The sequence below is a fragment of the Blastocystis sp. subtype 4 genome (genome assembly GCF_000743755.1).
Source record: "Blastocystis sp. subtype 4 strain WR1 chromosome Unknown seqid_0021, whole genome shotgun sequence".
Lineage (NCBI taxonomy): Eukaryota > Bigyra > Opalinata > Blastocystidae > Blastocystis > Blastocystis sp. subtype 4.
The window spans coordinates 38,961-60,117 of NW_014569526.1; the positions used below are offsets into that span (position 1 = coordinate 38,961).

General features: G+C 40.1%; 8 protein-coding genes across 8 annotated transcripts; 3 read left to right on the top strand and 5 right to left on the bottom strand.

The window, feature by feature from the left end:
- Positions 1-2,614: 2,614 nt before the first annotated feature.
- On the top strand, positions 2,615-4,078 carry JH06_2049 (hypothetical protein; the record flags this gene model as incomplete). The annotated part of the gene is made up of 10 exons (XM_014674006.1): positions 2,615-2,670; positions 2,702-2,769; positions 2,802-2,878; positions 2,912-2,959; positions 2,990-3,184; positions 3,217-3,359; positions 3,392-3,478; positions 3,510-3,746; positions 3,777-4,002; positions 4,037-4,078. 10 exons carry the CDS (start codon positions 2,615-2,617, stop codon positions 4,076-4,078), a joined length of 1,179 nt encoding a protein of 392 aa, XP_014529492.1.
- Positions 4,079-4,087: 9 nt separating this feature from the next.
- JH06_2048 (histone acetyltransferase) lies at positions 4,088-5,257 on the bottom strand (the record flags this gene model as incomplete). The annotated part of the gene is made up of 8 exons (XM_014674005.1): positions 4,088-4,159; positions 4,191-4,244; positions 4,276-4,339; positions 4,374-4,494; positions 4,540-4,936; positions 4,967-5,047; positions 5,078-5,173; positions 5,210-5,257. The coding sequence occupies 8 exons, from the start codon at positions 5,255-5,257 to the stop codon at positions 4,088-4,090; spliced, it is 933 nt and encodes a 310-aa protein (XP_014529491.1).
- A 714-nt stretch (positions 5,258-5,971) lies between these two features.
- On the bottom strand, positions 5,972-7,108 carry JH06_2047 (phosphatase; the record flags this gene model as incomplete). Its single annotated transcript, XM_014674004.1, has 5 exons — positions 5,972-6,503; positions 6,535-6,603; positions 6,669-6,769; positions 6,800-6,920; positions 6,951-7,108. The coding sequence occupies 5 exons, from the start codon at positions 7,106-7,108 to the stop codon at positions 5,972-5,974; spliced, it is 981 nt and encodes a 326-aa protein (XP_014529490.1).
- A 100-nt stretch (positions 7,109-7,208) lies between these two features.
- Positions 7,209-7,936, bottom strand: JH06_2046 (hypothetical protein; the record flags this gene model as incomplete). Its single annotated transcript, XM_014674003.1, is given in 6 exon segments — positions 7,209-7,343; positions 7,377-7,452; positions 7,483-7,661; positions 7,678-7,731; positions 7,763-7,883; positions 7,914-7,936. The coding sequence occupies 6 exon segments, from the start codon at positions 7,934-7,936 to the stop codon at positions 7,209-7,211; spliced, it is 588 nt and encodes a 195-aa protein (XP_014529489.1).
- A 1,333-nt stretch (positions 7,937-9,269) lies between these two features.
- On the top strand, positions 9,270-13,519 carry JH06_2045 (extracellular matrix protein; the record flags this gene model as incomplete). Its single annotated transcript, XM_014674002.1, has 2 exons — positions 9,270-9,330; positions 9,363-13,519. The coding sequence occupies 2 exons, from the start codon at positions 9,270-9,272 to the stop codon at positions 13,517-13,519; spliced, it is 4,218 nt and encodes a 1,405-aa protein (XP_014529488.1).
- A 1,289-nt stretch (positions 13,520-14,808) lies between these two features.
- On the bottom strand, positions 14,809-15,088 carry JH06_2044 (hypothetical protein; the record flags this gene model as incomplete). Its single annotated transcript, XM_014674001.1, has 2 exons — positions 14,809-14,927; positions 14,962-15,088. 2 exons carry the CDS (start codon positions 15,086-15,088, stop codon positions 14,809-14,811), a joined length of 246 nt encoding a protein of 81 aa, XP_014529487.1.
- A 714-nt stretch (positions 15,089-15,802) lies between these two features.
- Positions 15,803-17,228, top strand: JH06_2043 (nuclease; the record flags this gene model as incomplete). Its single annotated transcript, XM_014674000.1, has 3 exons — positions 15,803-16,316; positions 16,346-16,564; positions 16,594-17,228. The coding sequence occupies 3 exons, from the start codon at positions 15,803-15,805 to the stop codon at positions 17,226-17,228; spliced, it is 1,368 nt and encodes a 455-aa protein (XP_014529486.1).
- Positions 17,191-20,842, bottom strand: JH06_2042 (exportin-like protein; the record flags this gene model as incomplete). Its single annotated transcript, XM_014673999.1, has 11 exons — positions 17,191-17,494; positions 17,525-17,660; positions 17,691-18,012; positions 18,043-18,175; positions 18,205-18,303; positions 18,336-18,893; positions 18,923-18,993; positions 19,024-19,175; positions 19,213-19,922; positions 19,950-20,520; positions 20,551-20,842. The coding sequence occupies 11 exons, from the start codon at positions 20,840-20,842 to the stop codon at positions 17,191-17,193; spliced, it is 3,348 nt and encodes a 1,115-aa protein (XP_014529485.1).
- Positions 20,843-21,157: the final 315 nt, after the last annotated feature.

Below are 21,157 nucleotides of genomic sequence, written 5' to 3' on the forward strand. Positions count from 1 at the left end.
GAATTGGAACAATTTCTGGTTCAGAAAATGTCTGTAAAACTGAATATTATTCACTCTATCCAAACAAACCTCCATTACCAATGTATTGATCTAATTTGGTGATGAGTCCCATAACTTCATCATACAGGGTCTGATATTCAGTCATGCCCTTTGGACCTATGATGGGAGCCAACTCCTCAAAACGATTTCTCTCTTCTTCCAATCCTTGATACGAACAGGAAAGAATACTCAAAATGTCTTCTCGTGAATAGGTAGCCTCTGAGCGTTAGAGAGAGAATACGAGAATACGAGAATTAGACACAAGGAGTTGGATGAATGAAAGAACAGTAACAGAGAGAGAAGCAGTGAATGGAATACTATGGAGAACCGTAAGGTAATCACCTGAGGTCCAGAAAGTACTTTTGAGAATAATTTGAAGGAAACGAGCTAAGAGGTGGTTAGTAATGAAGAGGAATGATGGGTTTGATCAATTATCATTCCATCACCTACAATTCAACACACACAAATTTGTGAGGGTTCGCATGAAGTTGTTAACTAGAGTACGAATCACTTCCCATCCTTCTTGATCACTTTGTACACTCTGCTTCACAAACATAATACCATCCAAAGAATCCTTCTGACCATCCTTTACACATTTCGTCTGTTCATTCATCAAGATATGACACATGATCTCATACCATGTACGAGTAATTGCTAAAGTATTGTAAATATGCTCTGACAATAATACCCACGATTTTTGGACTTACTACAACACGACAAATTTCGAAGAATACTTGAGAAATGTACAGTGATCACTATATCATCTATACAGTACATCACTACTTTCTCTAGAGTCTCCAACAGAAGAAGTTGACTATCATCCCCTTCAGCACTCACTTCTTCACCACGACGTAACCCCTTCTTCTCTTTGATCAAGTGAGAAGTGTATTGAATGTCTCCACGAGTTAGTAATTCACATGTACGTGGATCATAAGTCAATACAGTAAGCAACCGAAACACATTGTGTAACATGGTTTTAAAATCGTGTTTATCTGTATCCGATACAGCAGTCTTATACACACTTAGTGTGGAAATTAGAATAGACTGAAGAAGAGAAGGCAAATCGATCTCAGGATCACTCAATATTCGATCAAGATCATCTACTCATCACTTCTCTTTCCAACTCAAACTATTCATATCCGCACAAATCACAGCTAAACAGTAAGTAAAACAGGTCGAAAAAGGAACCTGATGTTCAGCTGTGTCAATCACGATCACATCATCGCGACTACTCAAACATTCCTATTCATCGAATCCTTCCACAATATATACTTCTGCATATTCTCGCAGATGAGTCGTGATTTGATGAGCAACTAATATGCTCATATTACTATTCTTCAAAATATCCACTATTTGTGGAATCCAAATATCAACCTTACTTTGAGTTAATGAATGGGCATATGCATAATAAAACATGCCCATTAGAATATGATTATCCCCGTACATTTCGAAGAATGCCATGATCGACTCAATTGCGTAATCTGTTTTCAGTTCTTGTGCCACAGGTTCTGTTGCTATTAACACACTCATATTAAACACGGCCAATTGAGTGGTATTGGCTATGAGACAACGATCATCATCTGTCAGCGAATTAATCAAGAAAAAGTTAACATCAAAATCTTGAATGTATTCGGGAGGTCCAGAACGATTGAAGAGTGATCGATTCTCAGAGTATGTCTTACAGCAATTATCAAATACGAAGAGAAGTGATCTCCATAAGAAGAGAAGGGTATCATTCCCAATGGAATCAACTGAATGTAAGTAGAATTGGAGATGATTTGTACAATGTGTTAAAAGGATGCTTAGAAGGATTAGAGCAGAGTTAACGATCCCATTACACAAAAGGAGGTCACGACCTCCATAATGCATTAGGATCTGAGCTATTGCGCTGAAAATAGTACCATCATCACTCTGATATTCTGCTACAACCTCTACAGGAAGTAGCTTGGCTGTAAGATTGGCAATGAAGAGTTGAAGACAACGTTCCAAAGAATCACCTGAATCCACTTGATCCAGTAGATAGGCGCATGCTCCATTGAAGTCATTGTCCAAAAGCAATCGAGTCATCTTCACACCTACACTTACAGTTATTCCATATGAATACCTGAAGACACTTCATCATTGCTTCCCACCTCTTCATGTTCCTATGGATTATACACTTCTCATACGTCCACATGAATGAGTTCGACAACAATTTCATCTCTAGATTTATATCCGTAGCTTAGCAATGATATATTAGGACTCAAAACACCATTATTCAGATACAAACGAATCCCACTCACATTTAATTCCATATTTGCATTCTAGAATTTCACCATCATCTTGATCAGATACAATTAGTGCAGGGACGAGAACTTGATTGATAACGTCATTAATTGCTTGATTTCCATCAACTTGTAACTCAAATATATCTCCGGTGGGGTCCACACGGAAAGTTGCATTCATAAATGATTGTGTCATTACGATTCTGATTTGATCAAACTGGTCCAGATAACGCCTGTATAGAGACGATAATAACGGTTCTTTTGATCTTTTTGCGGATTCATTTCTCCTATCATTTGTTCTTCCAGAGATCATGAAAGCCAGAAAGATTGCAGATGCACAGAAGCACCTTGAAGAGGCTGCAAAGTGGTATGGGATTAGAGACAAAGTGAGTTTCTAGTATGAAAACGAGTTTCTTTAAGCGCAAACCAGATATCAATGCAGCTACTATTGAGTACTTTGAAGCTGGTACGTATTTTTGTTGATCTGTGAGTGTTTAGCACAGGCATTCTATGTGGCTGAGGATCTTGAGCACGCTATTGAGTACTATGAGAAGAGTGCTGATCTTGATGTAGAAGTAGGAATTGGATGAGGTCAAATTAGTGTTCAGCTCGAAGACGACTTAAGTGCAGGCCAGAAACTGGAGAAATGTGCACTCGTAAGCTTTCGATTCAGTATTTATTGATAGTTATCCATTCAGCGTCGTGATGCTAATAGTGAGAAGGACGCTCGTGAGTATTATGACCGCTGCTGTCAGCACTATAAGCTTGCGAACAGCATGGATAAAGCTGCTGAATGTCTTGTGAAAGTGGCAAAAGTCGTAGAGAAAACAGATATTAACATGACTGCTGGTTATATGTTACGGGCGTGCAATTTACTAGTCGTAGGAACTGATTTTGCTGCCTTAGGAGTCAGAACTTCGATCGCCAGGAATTTGCAGTAGATACATTTAATAACACACTGAATTTGCTACTTCGAATTGGAAGATTCCAGTCGGCTATTGTACTGCTTCGTCGTATGATTCAAGTGTTCCAGAAGCTTCAACAAGAACATAATGTGTAGGTTCTTATTGTCTTATTGCTGATGGTAGATTTAAGTGTTATGTGTCGATTGTGATTATCTATTTGGGAATGGATGATGTACCTGCTGCACAGCAAGAATTTAACCAGCACCTCCAGTGATTAATGATATAATAGATTCAATACTAGATGTGACACGTATCTAAGAAGTAATGAGATTGCTCTCGAAGAAGATTTGGTGAAGGCGTGTGAAGATTTCGATGAAGATCGTTTAGAAGAACTAAAACAACACAATCAGTTAAACTTTGTACAGCAACAGGTTAATCGCATTGGAAAGAATCTTCAGATCTCGAACTGTGTTCCATGGTATTGTACTGAGAATGAGGATCTGATTCGTCAAGCCAAAGGTGATGAATCTGTTCCTGTGTAGGAGTTAGAAGGACGTCTGAAGTCTAGGGATTTGGCTCCTGGGAAACCAGTAGCAGCAGCGCAGGCAGCAAAAGTGAAGCCTGTGAAGAAGCCTGTGAAGAAGGAGACTCCAACACCGAAGGAGACTCCAATTGTACCTGAGAAGGTGTCTATTCCTGAGAAGGAGTCTCCCAAGCCAGTAGAGACGGTGAAGGAAGTAGCACCAGTTGAGTCAACAACACCCAAATCACGTCTTGAGGAATTGGAACAACAAGTAGGAATAATATTGAGTGTTTGATGTACTATAGGCAGCTGCTGGTGATGATGATGATGAGTTTAACCTTTGTTGATCCATGTGTTTATATCAAACAATTGTACAATTTCTCATCATTTCCAAGATTTGCATAGGACCATTTATCTTTCTTACTAAACTACACATAAGAATACTCTCTTACACAATACTCTTGAAGGTCTCCAATGAATACATGAAGGACTAACAGTAGGTCCTTTTCGATTCTATCACTCATCCCATTTCAATCGATTTTACGGGTTTGGCCATCATATCAATTAGATTCTGAGGTACTGTTAAGATATACTGACCATTATAATACCTAACACTCATTCTTTTCTCTCTGACATTCCTACTTCAATAAATCAAGGAGTTTTAACGTCTCCATGATGTCTTCAATTGTGAATGAAGTCATTTTCGCGATATCAATTAGACTTAACATCTGTTGATGTGACTTGGAGAGTAGTTTCACGATTTCTATCAATTATCTCCAAGTCTCATTTAAACCCTCTTTCCAAAAACTATGATACGAAATATGACCCAAATCAGAAAGAGGTTTTTCTGGAGATCCAACTTTCTTCTCGATTTTGCTCAACTCATATGAAAATTCAATCATAAAGTGTCCATATCCTTTCCGTTGATGTGGAGGAAGAGTCATAATACAAGCCAAGTTATATCCCAATTCACTACATTTCTCCTTACTGAAGTATCCGACCAAATGATATCCTTGATCATCATACTCAGTGACTACATAGAAATAGAAGGGAGTTACATCAAAGTATAGAGTTTTATGATCTAAGAACAATTTGGCAATATAAGAGATATTCTCAGCGTAAACACGTTGATTGTAATCTCCATTCCCATCAACTTCAAATACCGAAATATTGTCTTTACGATAAATCTCATCACCTGGAGGACTCTACTAATGAATTCAGATTTTGATACTGACAAAGAAGGTACATTTTTGCATGTGTCGATGAAGTTCACCATATGTTAAGAAAAAGCTGAGACAATATTCACAGATAAATAACTAGATGACAACAAAGGAGGGAACACATACACATTCAGTATGACCAGTTGGATACATTTCTTTAGGAAATGGACTAAAATACCAACTGTCGATGATATACCGACCAATCTGAATAGATTTGATGTTCTAGGAGTGATGATAACGAAACAGACTTGCCTTCACTTTTGTGACTTCTTCATGTTCTCGAATCGAAGCATCATCCATACCCATTTTGCTAGTATGTTCAGGCTCATAGTATTCGATGACACCTGAAGCCTGTTGAATTGTCACTCCAGCCACTTCAAATTTATTCTACATCATGAAACCAGTTGGACGGACTCACAATAGTGTCTACAATCTTCTCCCTCTCGACAGCCTATGCATCATGATACTCAGTAGCCAAAACCTCTGATGGATCGACGCGAAATGGTAGAATATCTGCAGATGTCATCCAGGTATCCATACGACGATTGACCTGACAAGTGAAACGGCTTGTTTGAATTATACATGGCCAAAATGGACATAATAATTGTTCTTAAGAGGATCTGCTTTATTCACTTGCATTTCGATGATCTTTGCAGGGAAATACTTGTCACCGAGTCTTGCCCGGACTTCATCGCCTCGAAATTAACTTGTTCACACCAATTCCTTACCAATACTATATACATGAAGTGCATGATGGCCAGATGAATGGAGATTCATTATTCCAGTTCCGCAACCCTAAGAATAAATCACATCAACTATTGTACACAGTCACCAAACTAACTCAAATTCAAATACCGCTAGTTAGTGTTATTCGTGTTGTTGGCGCAAATAGGGCTATGTCGCACTTATGTTGGTTACACGTTATCTCTTAGGTTATTTCGTTTTGTAAGGCATAGAACACTTTATCATTCTGTTTCTAACAAACAACAAGAATTTCAGGAAAATGAGTATGATACAAGTCTACATATGTGGAATCCGATCAATAATCTCCAGTTTTACCTTCCTCAAATCAACGGGATGAATTTGGACAAATACTCCACTGATATCATCCACATATGTATGATTCGTTTCCTGGTACATGCTACGATAGCAGTTCGACATTAACCTTTTCAAACCAACTTTTGGAGATTTTTCTGAAAGAATCACTTGAAAACACTTGGACATGCCAAAACATGTCGTCAAACCATCAGAACCGATGAGTAATCCAACAGTATCATCACCCAGATCTCGCTCATAGAGATCAGGCTCACTAATCACACCATAGCGATGAAGTACTGTATCACCCACACTTCGACTCATCGCCAAACCACCTAGATTTCCGTCCTCTCCAAATACACGGGAAATAGACTGATAACTGTTAAATGCTCGTGTACTTCGGATCCGACCTCCATTCTGTTCAATCCGTTTCTTCTCGACATCATGATCTGGACAATGAATCTTGGTGATATTTTCAGCAATTAATTGGTTTTCCGTTCGCAATGCAATAAATAATCTAGATTCTTAGAACCAAATTCCATTACCACCTCGAATCACCAATATTGATTGCATACAGTTTGTGACCACGAAGAATACAAACAATCACTGTTGTACCACTTCCTGAACAGACATCTGTCAAAGCTACAATGAAAGAGAATGGGAATTCACACTCTTCACTAACTCTTCCTCTGCCTTTTTGATAGCAAAATGCATAGACGATAAGGGGTCCACTTGGAAGATATCAACCTGGAGAAGATACTTCAGGAACTTATCTCTTATAAACTACGTCTTAGCAGAACATTATCTCCATACTTGAGAAACCAAATGACCTTTCCTTCCATGACCATCAAAGACACCTATGATTAGGGACTTTGTATTTTTGTCATAGTGGACTAATACTCTATCTTGATTTGGTTTATTCATCTTATTGTACCTACAAATCAGTCTTTTCCATCAGAAAGACCCCGAAAATGATGCGGCAAAACATGTAATACTCAGACCCCCAACTGGTAAGGACAAAGGCTCCTTTCCATTTCCATCCACATTCGAAAGAACTGCAGATCGATCATCGCAACAGCTCCAGTAGCTTGAACCACGACATGTGGTCAAGACCGATCCCATCAAAGTGAAAATAAGGAACGACCAAATTGCCGTTTTTGTTCTATTCTTCTTAACAAATGGTAAATACAATAATTCAACAAACAAAACTCTTACCCAAAAATTATTGCGATTTTCCTTTCAAAACTCTTCTTGGATAGATAAAACGATAATAGAAAGGACGATACATTGCAAACCAGCCCTTCATAAAAAGATTGTCTTCAAACGTGCTTGTTCGTTCTTCCCAGATACCAAGTTTCTATAGTTCAATTCCATGTTATCATCAACATACCCTCCGTACAGCATATAACTCACTATTCCCCAATTCACGCATGTATTTTCGTGTGTCTTTGTTAACATCGATATTCCTGACATTCATTCCAACTCACTTCACTTACACATCCCGATCAATAGAACAATAACCCATTCGAACCAAGTACTGTGGCAGACTATGATATATGGATCGCGAAAACACATTCGAGCCAAATCCTTTGATCTTCAGATCTCCATATAACATCGAGTCACTCAATGTGGAATTCACATCTGAAGGACTAGAAATAATGTGGTTCAGATACCTCTCACTAGTATAATACATGGACTTTAAGCGCTGATTGATTAGTCATTGCGAGGAGAGTATCGATTTGCTTCTACTGATCAGACTCTCAGAAATAATCATACAGTCACTTCTGGAGACATATTCAGAGCTAACATGCTGAAAGGAAGAGCCGAAGAGATATCTCCTAGAGATGCAGTAGTCACAGCTGACCGTGATAAGTACCGAGGAAATGGAATCTGACGCCTATTCATCATTCTTGTTACATATCCTCACAGCTGCATCACACCAGATTCCATATTCATTGACAGCTTTGCAGCATGAAACCAACAAGGTGACTTCAATACATGGTGAAGATTTTCAATGCTACGGAACGAATAGAAGCTCTTCCGCTTAGCGATTAACAAGACGATAGCTATGTGTGAATTTCTGCATTCTACATACCTCCTGCTCCCACACCACACAATATCACTTGAGCCATAATATCTGATTCCTTCATTGTCGTCCAGAGGCGTCTCGATATAGACTTCGTTGATTTCCAAACATTGGAGGCCTGCCTATGAATCCAAGAAGGTTTCTCTAGGTTTTCCACATCATCAGATTTCTTTCCATCAGAAGGTACTGGAGAGGAAAGTATATAAGGGTCTTTCTGGGGTTGAGGGAGATCCTTTGGAACGGCAACATCTGGTTCTACAATCTTCTTGATCTCCTTTATTTCCTCCTCAACACTTTCTTCTTCGTCCTCTTGAATCGACTCTACCGTTTTGGGCGCTCTGATAGGAAAGGATGCTAATTCAGGCTTCTTCATCTCCTCAATTGTTTTCAATTTAGGCTCTCGCTTCAATACTTCACGAAGGTGTGTAACTTCCGTTGCCATCCCATTCTCTGGTACTGCCGATTTTTCAATTTCCTTATTCAATTTCTGCTGCTGTCGTTGATTCCGAATCTCCACTATCTTGTCAAAATAGAGACGAGCCTTTGACATAATACCACTTCCTGTGGACTTTAACACTTCTGTATCGATCTTGATAGACTTGTCCACAGGCTTGTTTCGTTCGGGGAAAGCATCACGACTGGTTTCTGTTCGTAGGAGTTCTTCAGGAGGGAGATTAAGCTTACTGAAATCTTCATGGCGAATCTGATTCTCTTCTTCCACCAAAGGGGTCAACACCTCATCATAGCGTCGATCATCGCTGTCTAATGCTCCACCCTGTAGATAGTCACTGCATCCCTCACTATCCCTCAACTATCCATCTATTTCATTACATGTCTCTTTTGTACTCTGCGCTAAACTCTGGAACAATATCTTTATCTTCCTCTTCTAGGCTCTCCGAATTCTCATCTTGTGGTCTTTTGTCCTCCATTGTAAATCTAACTAACGATTTTATAATTATGTGTTTGGTGAGTTGGGACACTTGAGCAGATTTGGATGAAATAACAACTCTCTCTAGGCTGAAAGCACTCTGGCGAGAAAAGGGACTGCTTCGTGATTTGATCAATGAAATGTGAAGCGAAAATCCAATTTCTCTCGCCAATTCACTCTGTCAAACGTCAGCTGTCAAATTGACAACCTTCGCTTCTCAACTGGGATCAGGACGCCATATTATTTCTCAAAAGGATTCCAAAGGGATAATGAAACGATATTCGTTGATACTTGCTGTTATAGTCCAACTGGCCCTTGCGCAGTTGACAAGTATGTGATAAATCCATAATCTAACTTGTTAGGTTGTGACTTTGAGGGAGCAATTTGTGTAAACAGTGATGGCGTGGAGGTCACTGGAAGCTGTACAAAATATTATGCTCTTTGCACAGAACAGCACATTCAAACGGCCCCGATCGAAGTGAACAATCCTGAAACAACAAGTTGTCGTGACGGCATCATCGTTGCTGCTACTAATTGCGTTGCTCCTACAACTTGTACGGTCCTCGGAATCCACTGCACAGATGCTCAGGGAACCGAAGTTGCAAATTCTTGTACTTCCTATTTCCGTGAATGTGAGAACGGCGTTCTGACAGAAGTGATGCCTGTTGCACGCGGATCGAAGTGTCTTAACAACGCAATTGTTCTCAATTCTGCTTGTTCTTCCGATTGTACTTTTACTGGAATTCAGTGCACTAACGGAGCTGGTGAGTTTGTCAACACTTACTGCACGGGTTATTTCGTGGAGTGCAATGATGGAGCTATCAGCGAGCCTCAGGAGGTTCCTGAAGGTACTTCTTGCTACATGAACAATCTTGTGATTACTGGAACCTGCCCTAACCCTTCCTGCTCTTTCACGGGAATTCGCTGTTCTGATGCTTCGGGTGTCATTATCAACAATGCTTGCACTACACACTTTGTGGAGTGTGACGATGGAGTGGTCACCAAAGCTATGCCTGTAGCTGACGGAACCAAGTGTTACAACAGCGAGATTGTTCTGAATGAGGTCTGTACAGGAGCTACCTGCACTGGTGCTGGAATCGTTTGTACAGATGTCTCTGGAGTCATTCAGACGGATGTATGCACTGGCTATTACAGACAGTGTGTGAATGGTGTGTATGGAGTGATTGAAGATGTCCCTGCTGGTTCCATGTGTAAGAACGGTGAGATCCTTCTTAAGGACACTTGCACTTCTCCTTGTACTGATATTGTAAATGGTGTTCGTACTAAGCGTTGCACTACTTCTTCTGGAATTCCTATTACTGGCACTTGCACCAAGTTCTATCAGAGTTGTTACAATAGCACCTTTGACAATCCTGTGGAGAATACAGATCCTGGCATGAGTTGTTACAATGGTGAACTGATTGCTGCTAGTCAGTGTACTTCTGCTAACTATGAATGTGATTTCACGGGAATTCGTTGTTCTACTGCTGATGGAGTTCTGACTACCAATACTTGTACTGAGTACTATGTCCAGTGTGAGTTTGGTTCTTACACTGCTCCTCGTAAGACTGCAAACGGTACTCGTTGTTTCAATGATGAGCAAGTGGCTGCTACTTCATGTACTGCAACTTGTGACTATGAAGGAATCAGATGTGCTGATCTTTCTGGCAATGTGATTACTAATTCGTGTACTTCATATTTCGTGGAATGTGATAATGGTCTCCAGATTAAGCCTATGCCTGTGGCTGAAGGAACTAAATGTCTCAACGGTGAAATTGTTCATAACTCCAATTGCACTGCTTCAGTTTGTACTCAGGGTGATCTGGTGTGTTCGGATGCTTCTGGTATTGTTGACAATACCACTTGTACTGACTATTTCATGCAATGTTTCAGTGGTCTTTTCATTGAGCCTCAACCTGTTGCCTATGGTACCAAGTGTCTCCAGGGAAAGATTGTTCTAGCTTCGGCTTGTACAGGAGCTGCTTGTGACTTTGAGGGAATCAGGTGTAGTGATGCTAATGGAGTAATCTATGAGAATATGTGTCAATCTTATTTCGTTCAGTGTAATGATGGTAGTTTCACTGCTCCTATGGCTGTAGCAAATGGAACTCGTTGTTACAATGGAAATCTGGTGAATACTGCTGAATGCAGCTATCAGAACTGTGACTTTGAGGGAATCAAGTGTACCGATGCTAATGGTGTGGTTTATACCAACACATGTACCAGTTACTTCGTGGAGTGTGGTGAAAGCGGTACTTCTCAACCCATGCCTGTGGCTGATGGTACTCGTTGCTATGGTGGTACGATTGTTTCTGCTTCTTACTGTTCTTCTGCTGAATGTAATTATGAGGGAATCAAGTGTGCTGATGCTAATGGTAATGTGTACACTGATACTTGCACCAGCTACTATGTGGAGTGTGATAATGGCTCTGTGACTGCTCCTCGTCCTGTCGCTAATGGAACTCGTTGTCGTAACGGTGAACAGGTGAATGCTAATTCTTGCAGTGGTGCTCAGTGTGACTTTGAGGGCATTCGTTGTACGGATGCTAACAACGTTTATTACCCTGATACCTGTACGAATTACTACACACAGTGTGATAACGGTTATTTGATGACTCCTCGTGAGGTTCCTGCTGGTACTCGTTGTCTGAGAAACGAACTGGTGTTGTCTTCGGTGTGTTCTGGAGTGACTTGTGATTATGAGGGTATTCGTTGTACTGATTCCTATGGAACTGTCCAGACTGATACTTGCACCAGCTACTATGTGGAATGTGATAATGGTTCTGTGACTGCTCCTATGCCTGTGGCTGACGGAACCCGTTGCCGTAACAGTGAGATTATTCTCTCTGCCAACTGTACTGGAACGCAGTGTAGCTTCACCGGTATTCAGTGTACCGATTCTGAAGGAGCTGCTCGTGATTCTTCTTGTACTAGTTACTACGTTGAATGTGATGATGGATACATTAGTGCCCCTCGATCTGTGGCTGATGGTACTCGTTGTCTGAGAGGTGAGATTGTGAATACGAATCAGTGTCAGGGTACACATTGTATCGATGATACAATTGTGTGTGTGGATGCTGAAGGAACTCAACACACGGATGTCTGTACTAACTACTATGCTGAGTGTGATCATGGTTACTACACTGCTCCTCGTAAGGTTGCTAATGGAACTCGTTGTCGTAACGGAGAACAAGTGTTGGCTGGTGATTGTCCCGGAGTAGAGTGCACTACGACTGCTATTCGTTGCAGTGATTCCGGTGGTGTAGCATATGATGATGTGTGTACTAGCTTCTTCATGAAGTGTGATAATGGAAAGTACACTTCTCCCATGCCTGTAGCTCCTGGTACTTACTGTCTGAACGGCGAATTGGTTCTTCCTTTCAACTGCACTGGAACGAATTGTGATTTCACTGGTATTCAGTGTACAGATGCTGCTGGAACTTACATGGATACTACGTGCACGAACTACTTCGTGGAGTGTAACAATGGTCATGTCACGAATCCCATGGTGGTTCCTAATGGAGCGATGTGTCTTGCCGGAAGCATTGTTCTGTCATCTTCTTGCCCTGGTGCTCAGTGTTCCTACACTGGATACAGATGTGTGACTGCTGATGGTACTGTGGCTACCAATACTTGCACGAGTTACTTTGTGGAGTGTGTGGATGGAACACAGTCAAGACCTCAGGCTGTGGCTGCTGGTACTCGTTGCTATAACAATGAGTTTGTCTTGGAGAGCTTCTGCACATCGCCTCAGTGTTCGTTCACTGGTGTTCGTTGCACGGACTCCAGAGGAGTGGCTGTGACGGGTACTTGCTCTGACTACTATGTGAGCTGTGAGAATGGTGTCCAGGTTGGACCTACTCATGTGTCATCTGATCAGAAATGTTTGAATGACGCTTTGGTCTCCTCTACAACTTGTACCCCTAAGGAATGCGATTTCACTGGATTCATCTGCTCGACTTCAGATGGTACATTGGCTGCTGATACTTGCACAAGCTACTTCGTGGAGTGTGTTGATTACAAGTACTCTTCACCTATTGCCGTTGCTTCTGGTTCTCGCTGCTACAACCAGCAGATTGTCTCCGCTGAGGCTGCTCAGTGTGGTTCCTCTACTTCTTGCGACTTTGATGGTATTCTGTGTGCTGACAGCAATGGCAAGATCATTGCTAATCGATGCTCCAACTACTATGTGATGTGCTCTAATGGAGCCTACACTAAGCCTCGTCTGACTGCTGATGGAACGAAGTGCTTCAACAATGAACAGGTCATCACCTCTGTATGTGATGGTATTGAGTGTTCTTTCTCGGGTATCATTTGTGTTGATAATGTTGGCAGTTTCGTTATGAATACTTGCACTACCCAGTATGCAGAGTGTGAAAACAACTCTCAGGTCATCAAGGATGTTGCTACCGGAAAGGCATGCTACAATTCACAGATTATCTCAGACACAGATTCGACTTGCAGAGTTACGGTGGAGGTCCAGGAGAATAAGATGAAGGGAATTCGTGGACGAAAGTAATTCAGTTGAGTGTTTGTTAGACAAATCATCATTTATAAATCCATGGAAACCAATGCTGGAATCTTAGCTCTCATTGATAAAATGGTGAATGAAGCTACATCATCTGATGTAGAAACATTCTTCGTGTCAACGCGATTAAGGAATGATATTATTGTGATATTTAAAGGACTGAATCATATTTAGGAGCAGGTAAAAGAGCGAAAACTGAGTGTTATGTACTATAATAAGCTGTTGCAAAAGATGAAAGCAAAGAGCGCCGTTGTATGATTCAATAGTAAGGAATAATTTGGTAGACGCGTGACTTAGCTTTTCAAATCTTGATTCCAATCCTAATGCATTCTCCCAAAGTGCGTCATTTATTTGTTGGTGATTTGCATGCATGCTCTAGATCATTTTCTGATTTCTAGGAGGTGACAGATTTGGTTTTTGGAGTTCGTAGTGAGTTACAAGGTCCGGAAGCCTCTATAGTTGATCTAAAAACGCGATATATGGAAGTGATTGAAATATTGTAGGTTTTATCAACAAGAATCTGAATTGCAGAGCAAACAAATATGGCCATATATATCCCCATTTTGGAATATGTCACTTGTATATTAAAGATCAGATCCGAAAGGAACGAAGGAGCGAAAAACGTATGCACGGAAAGGAAACTAGTCCTCCTCCACCCAAGAAGAAACGATCTATGGAAGTCCTTCATGAAGTGGTCAATGAGATTATTTGGGCACTTCTCAAGGAGATTGAGATTCTGGATACGGATATGGATGTTGTTGTTGAAATGGATGATCCATCAGCTCCTGGAATGATGTGTAATAGTGAGTAGTTAGCTAAGACGTAGCACTCGATGACATTCTTGATGGAGTTTGGACCGAGCTTCCACCACCACCGTCACAATCAGTGCTTGAAAAACGAAGGAAACATGAAGAAGCGATGCACAAGGTGTATCTGGAGATGGAGCGGAATTATAATACATTATGTAACGAGTATGGATTCTGAATGGTGTTTTACATAGGTTGATCCCTACCCTGGAAAGGAACCAAAGTCTGTTGCTTTCACGAGGAACAGCCAAGTAGAACTTCACCACGCGATCATATCTAGAGCCCATTCAAATCTTGATAAAGTGGATGATCTATTAGATCGGTGTCGAATCACAATGAGACGCTGTAAACGTATCATCTACCGTTTTCATGAGCGATATGGACGAAAAGAAGAATGGCTATGAAGATTGTTTCTTCAAAAACAAGAAAAGATACTAAATACTGTTGCATTGCATATCGACGTCACAAAGGGATTTATTCTCCTAGAGCTCTCTTCCTAGCATTAACGAGGGCCATTGAATAACCTCCAGCCAGACCGAGTAAACCTGTAGTATACATCGTTGCTCTCTGAATAAATCTTCCATTTCCTCTGCCTAGAAATGAGGATGAATCAAATCAATAGAGTACCGAAATACCATCCTAACGGAAGAGAGATGAGAGTCACAGCAGCCATAATGCCATAATCCTTTAGTGAGATGAAACGATGGATGGCAACTCGCTGAGGAAGAGCGTTTTGGGGAGCTTCGTACTGCATAATTCCAAAGAAAACTGGACGAGAATCAGAGAAAAGAATTGGCAAAAAAGGGACTGATTTTCGAACTCAACAAACAGAGCATTATTCATCTTTAGTAAACTACTGTTTTCTATTAGCGAGCTAGTGATCTCATTTAGAGCTACTAAGGGTATATCATCTTCTTTGAGAGAAACTCGAGCTAGCTACATCTGTTCTTGGTTTAGGCATCTGATTCTTTGTCATTGCAATTGATCCTCTTAAGAAGCAAACACTGAACTCTTCACACATAGCTATTCAACTAGAAACGATGAGAATTGCCAATGGGAATGATTTGATCAGTTTGAAATGGATTGACACCCGAGACATTTGCAAGTGGTTCGTTGATTCGTGAACTCTTTGCAGCTGTAAAGAGCATTATAAGAGTATTTGACAGAAATAATAATATTCAAAACCTATGGATCTATTGACTGTAACTCTTCATCAGAGTCACAAACTCTTGAAAAAAAACTTCTCCTTTACATAGGAATATGATAGATATGAAAACACTGAGTACTAAGACGAACTAGGGTCCGATTACTAACTCTTTCCAAGTACACTCCATTACGCAGGTTTCAACGTAGATTCCAACAATATTTATAGGATTTCTATCCAAATCCATCTTAATTCACATTCGATCAACACGGATTGGCGAACCAATTTTTCGTGCATTTTGGGGTCATTGAATAGCTTTTCTTCATGGGTTTGGAGGAGCTTATCTATCAGTTTATTAATAATATCGATGACAGGAGGAAGTGTGAGCTTCTTCTGGAGTCGTTCCGAAGTTCTCCATGGCTATATGGGGACTACAGTCTAACAAAGCCACCAAATCTTATCAATTATCTTCTTATGCCTGAAAGGGAAGGTTTATTTCGCCGTCTCTTCCATGTTCACCAAAGGACATTAGATGCCCTTGCGACCGAGATTGCTGCAACTAAGGCCTTCAAGTCATCATTTCTGAGTGAAGCGAGTCCTTATGAAGTGGAATTGTTTCTGTGCTCTGTGATTCTATATATGAATACGAGTTTTTCTGTTCGTAGTTGTTCGAAATTCTGTGATATTCCTTTATCGAGTGTTTACACCTTTATCTCCTTGTTTAACAAGATTATGAACGAACTAAAGGACAAAGTGATCCGTTTTCCTGCGCTCAACAACCAGAATCTGCTGAAAGTCAATTATAAACGTTTCTTCCCTGGGGCAGTTGGTGTTGTTGGTAGTCGTTTCCTTCCTGTATGATTCTAGATTCCGTCTTTATCCCAGAAGTGACATCAGTTCAAGATAATTCTTCCTTTTCCAAAGAACATCGTTGTCACGGTGTGAAGATGCTTGTCGTTGTGGGTCGAGAAGGTCAATTCTTCAACATACATATCAGTGAGCATGGTAGTCAATCCAATTGTTCTCTTTTCAATGATTCTGCTCTCGGTTACACACTTCGCTATCACAAGCGTTCTATATTGAATCGTAACATTTCAAATGAATTGTTTATCTAGGTGGGTCGTTTCTTTTAGCAGATCGATCATTCCCTGAACTTCCTTACCTTCAAATTCCATTTTCAACCAAAGAAATAAATAGTAGCAACCATGCTTCTTCTCTTTCCAATTATAACTATTGGCATCACAAAGCTCGATTCATCTCAGAGAAGAGTATTCAACGTTGGCTATATCGTAGTCCAAAATGCCGACTTGGAGTACCTGTTTCATCTTCAAGGAACTGTGTTTCATTTGTAATCAGTTCCATTGTGTTACATCAGATGTGCGATATTTTGGAAGATGAATGGACAGATGATGATGATAAAATTCATTGTGAAATAATAGCAACAGAGGATGGACGCGATGTCGATGGTGTTGATGAAGAGTGTTATCGGGTTTATGATGTTATTTCAGAACGGTCGATGGAGACAGATTACTATGATCTCAAACATATGACAATTCCGAATCATGCTGGAGAAGAAGTCAGTGAATTGGTTGCTAATAGTATATATGAGAAACTAAAGCTTGTAGCAAGGAAACGACGAGATTTTCTAGTAGATCTTGTGTACCTTTTTCCTAATCGTTCTGTTGTGTTCTTGGAAGAATATTTCTGTTTGTTTATAAACATGGATAGGAATGATGAAATGCGGTATTGAGTAGGATCCGCCTCCACTTAGGAATGTCCATACTAAAAGTATCTCGTGCCATTGCATCCAGTGCTCGATATGAAGGTTGCGACATCTCCGTATATACAGACATCAACCTATCATGTTGTTCAGGATCACATTGGGCCTGGAGATACATGAAATAGTCTTCTAGACTCTTTTCGTATGTTAAATACACAGAAAGAAGAGGTCGAGAGAGATTCCATTGAACGCCAAGACGACCAAAGAGAATCGCATGGAAAAGTTCGAAAAACATTCTACAAGTAATGAAACATCATTAGACCAACGGAGACCAGAAAGACTGTGGATCTCCGATGAGCGCTTGGATCTTTTGAAAGGAATCGAGATGACCCTTTCCATTAACATAGATGAATGTAGCAAGTGTATCTACAGTAGATGAGGCATACTTCACAGTAATCTCATCTAACCATGAGAAGAATCATCATTACATACCATCACAAGACACACCACTGACTAAAAGTCGAATGAAATATTGAAAGAGATCCTTTGGGAGAATAGATACAATCAGCATGTTTGATGTGAAGAGAGAACGCAAAAACAAGAAAACAGCATGATTAAGTTTGGGAAATGTGATCAAATCACTGAATTCCAGCTTGCTCAGTACAATGGAAAGAGATGACAATAACTGAAGAATACAGGAATCTGAATAGTAGATCATGGCTCCAAAAGGCACATAATTCCCTTCTAGAATCAATGATAAGCTTGAAAGAATAATTGTAAGACCTTTCATGATAATCATGGAATACACGGGAATCTATGAATTACTGAACAAATGTGAACGGACTTGTTTTGGCCGAGAATCTCGTTCTGTTGCAACATGAGTGAGATAGGAATAAAAAATGGAAGTAATACTTCGGAAAAACAGAACTGAAGATGGAGATGATTCAATGTATGATACACGATCATTCCGATTGTTTCTACGTGTCAACTTGGAATTAGTGCTTACGATAACTCTTCAATAAATCGAAATACAGAAACACTCACATTCTCATCTTTCCATTTATCTGTCATGTAGGAGGTGATCACATCATATACAATAGGACTGCTAGAAGAATGAGATAAAGTGATAAAACATACATAAGATCGTATACTGTAATATACTGTTGTGATTTGGTACAGGAACGAAGAATGCCAGTGATCTCTCTAAGACAGAGGCAAAATGCTTCATCATTGATCGGTTGATCCTGTTGCAACTGGTGTAACTGGCTGATTAGAGGCAAACAGAACTGTTCAAGATCCCCTGGTGGTGCATGCACAAGCATCAACTCCGTTATAGCTCCATAGAAGGATGACAGAAGTCTTCCGGCATGAGGTTGATACAACGCATAGAACTGCATTGTATGATGCTGAGTAATGAGACGATGAGATGATTCTAAAGAGAGGAGGACCTTTTGTGTGTGTGGGTTGTGGCATAGAGTGGAGAAGAGTTGAATAATTTGAGTAGTGATAGGAATTGTAATAGATTGAAATGAGAGAAACGAAATCAAGACATTTAGTACAAACTGAATGATGTTTGCTGGAGTACCAAATTGAATCAATTGAAAATACTCAGAATACGCTTGAACACGATGTGAAGCCAGTTCTAATCCTTCTGATGATGATTGTGTGATAGTGCGTAACTTATAGTCCGCACATCTACAATGAAAGAGAGAAGAAGATCTTACACAGAAATGAGAGCACTTAAATATTCAATGAGAGATCGAGTAAGATGAGGAATGAATGGAAAAACAGATAACTAGTTTAAATAAGAATATAAGAGGAATACAAAAGAGTACTGTTGTAGAAGAGAAAGTAGGTGAAAGACAGATGAAGTGAATGAACCATCAATACGATGTGTTCCTGCAAGGACTTGAACCTCATTGAACTGTTGTTTCCGAAGTGTGATAGCCATGAGCAATACACACCATCCAATACTTACTAGAGATGATAATGATCCAATACAAATCACAATCACATTCAGTCATCTGTTTGGATTCTTCATTTGATAAAGATTCCTCATGTCTTTCATTCCACTGGTGTTGAATTCGATCCAACAGAGTTCGTAAGGAAAGACTGTATCTTTCAAATACATTCATGATCAAGTCAAACACGTATTGATAGTCAAATGTTAACAGAATACTCAACTTCTCTTCATGCTTCATAATCAATTCAATATTGCTAAGAGGAGATGACTCTTCATCATTCATAAATGTACCCAGATTATCAACCATTGTCATAACATATGCTCGACAAACAGATTTCATACAATCATGAAGAGTGTCTTTTGGTATGAAAGTATAGATTGGAGCTGAGGTAAAGCGAAGAGCATCCACAATCCGTGACCAAAGGATCAGAATATATGGGAAATCTCCGAAATAACCGCGGGTTGTGATTGTATCCACAGCAAACTGTGTAACAGCTTGAAAGAAGACGTGAAAATCCTTAAACTTCACCATTTCTCCAAACTGAATATTTATCTTAAACTTGGCCAAAGCCTGAGCAATATTCGAATGACAAACATCGTTCTGAAGGATGGATTGATTTGAAAGGATGATGAGAAAGCAATGCTGCATGACTTCATAGTACGATAGTGTAGCTTCAACAGAAACAAATAAGGATCGTCGAATTGCTGTGAAGAGTAAAAGAGTCTCAGATGCTAATGGAGCGAGAACATCATTTTGGACTCTACAAATGAAACAATGTTAGTCGAACGACAGTGCGAGGAGTTGATAGAGAATGAACACTTGGCAGATAGTATCGCTCCATTCACTAGGGAGTTGAATCAACTCAATTTCTTCGTTTGCTCCGTCAGATTGACATCCTGAGTAATCAAACGACATGATCGCATTGATTAGATGGAGAGAGGAGGCAGAGAGACAGATCAATTCTGGAGTGAGTGTAATCGATTCTCCTGGAGGTGGTGGTGGAGGAAGATATGAGAGAGCTTGTTTCATAAGAGGAAGATTAATGATATCACGGAATATGGCACATGAGGATCGATGAAGTGTCTTTGTTTCTAGAGCTAGATATAACAGAAGAATACAACGAATACAGGGCAGATACTGGTTCATTTGAGTGACGATTTCAGTCATTATATCCAAGCCCACCTTTTGAGCAAAAAGAGATGAATTGAAAAATGGAGACATAGTGGAAAGGTATTTGCGGTATCGCATATCCTTTGAGAACGACACTTTGAAGATTCGAGCAATCAAACTCGATGCAGACATGATGACATTCGTATGGGTATTCGGGTTTTGTAGCAGAAATTGGAGCACTGCTTCTTCTATCCATTGCACCTATCATCAATTCCTACGTATCGAATACAGATCCAAAAAGTACTGACCATCTGGAGTTCCTACAATATTCTTGACACAAGTGAACACACCAAACAAAACGTTCGGAGCAACTTGTTGATGGAGAATTCGTCTACAATCACAAACGAATAGAATGAAATACAAAAAGCAATCAGAGAAGAGAGGACTTTTGATGATCTCCTGAATTACGTGATCGGCTTCTTGTTTGGATTCATAACTTCCATTACCATAAAAGATAGTGAACTTCTCGACCAGTGTCTGAGTCAGTATCGCCACTTCACTCGAATCCATAGTAGAACTATGCAAAATCTCACTAGTGCATCAACTTCGTACATATCTGGGAATATATTCCCACTATTCATCAGATATGAGAAACAGAAAGAAGGGAATACTGAAAAAGACGATAAAAGAGTATCCGATTCTCGTCAAGTGGTCCCAGTGGCGCAGAATGTGGTGCCCAATACGCATGTTCTTGTTTTAACGACGTCTCTAAACCGTTTCCTCTCTGGTGATAGTGATGAACCCTTTTCTGAGACGTGTAAAGTATATTGAGATAATTATAAACGATAGAAGAACGAGGGAACGGTCGCTCCTCCAACTCCTGCT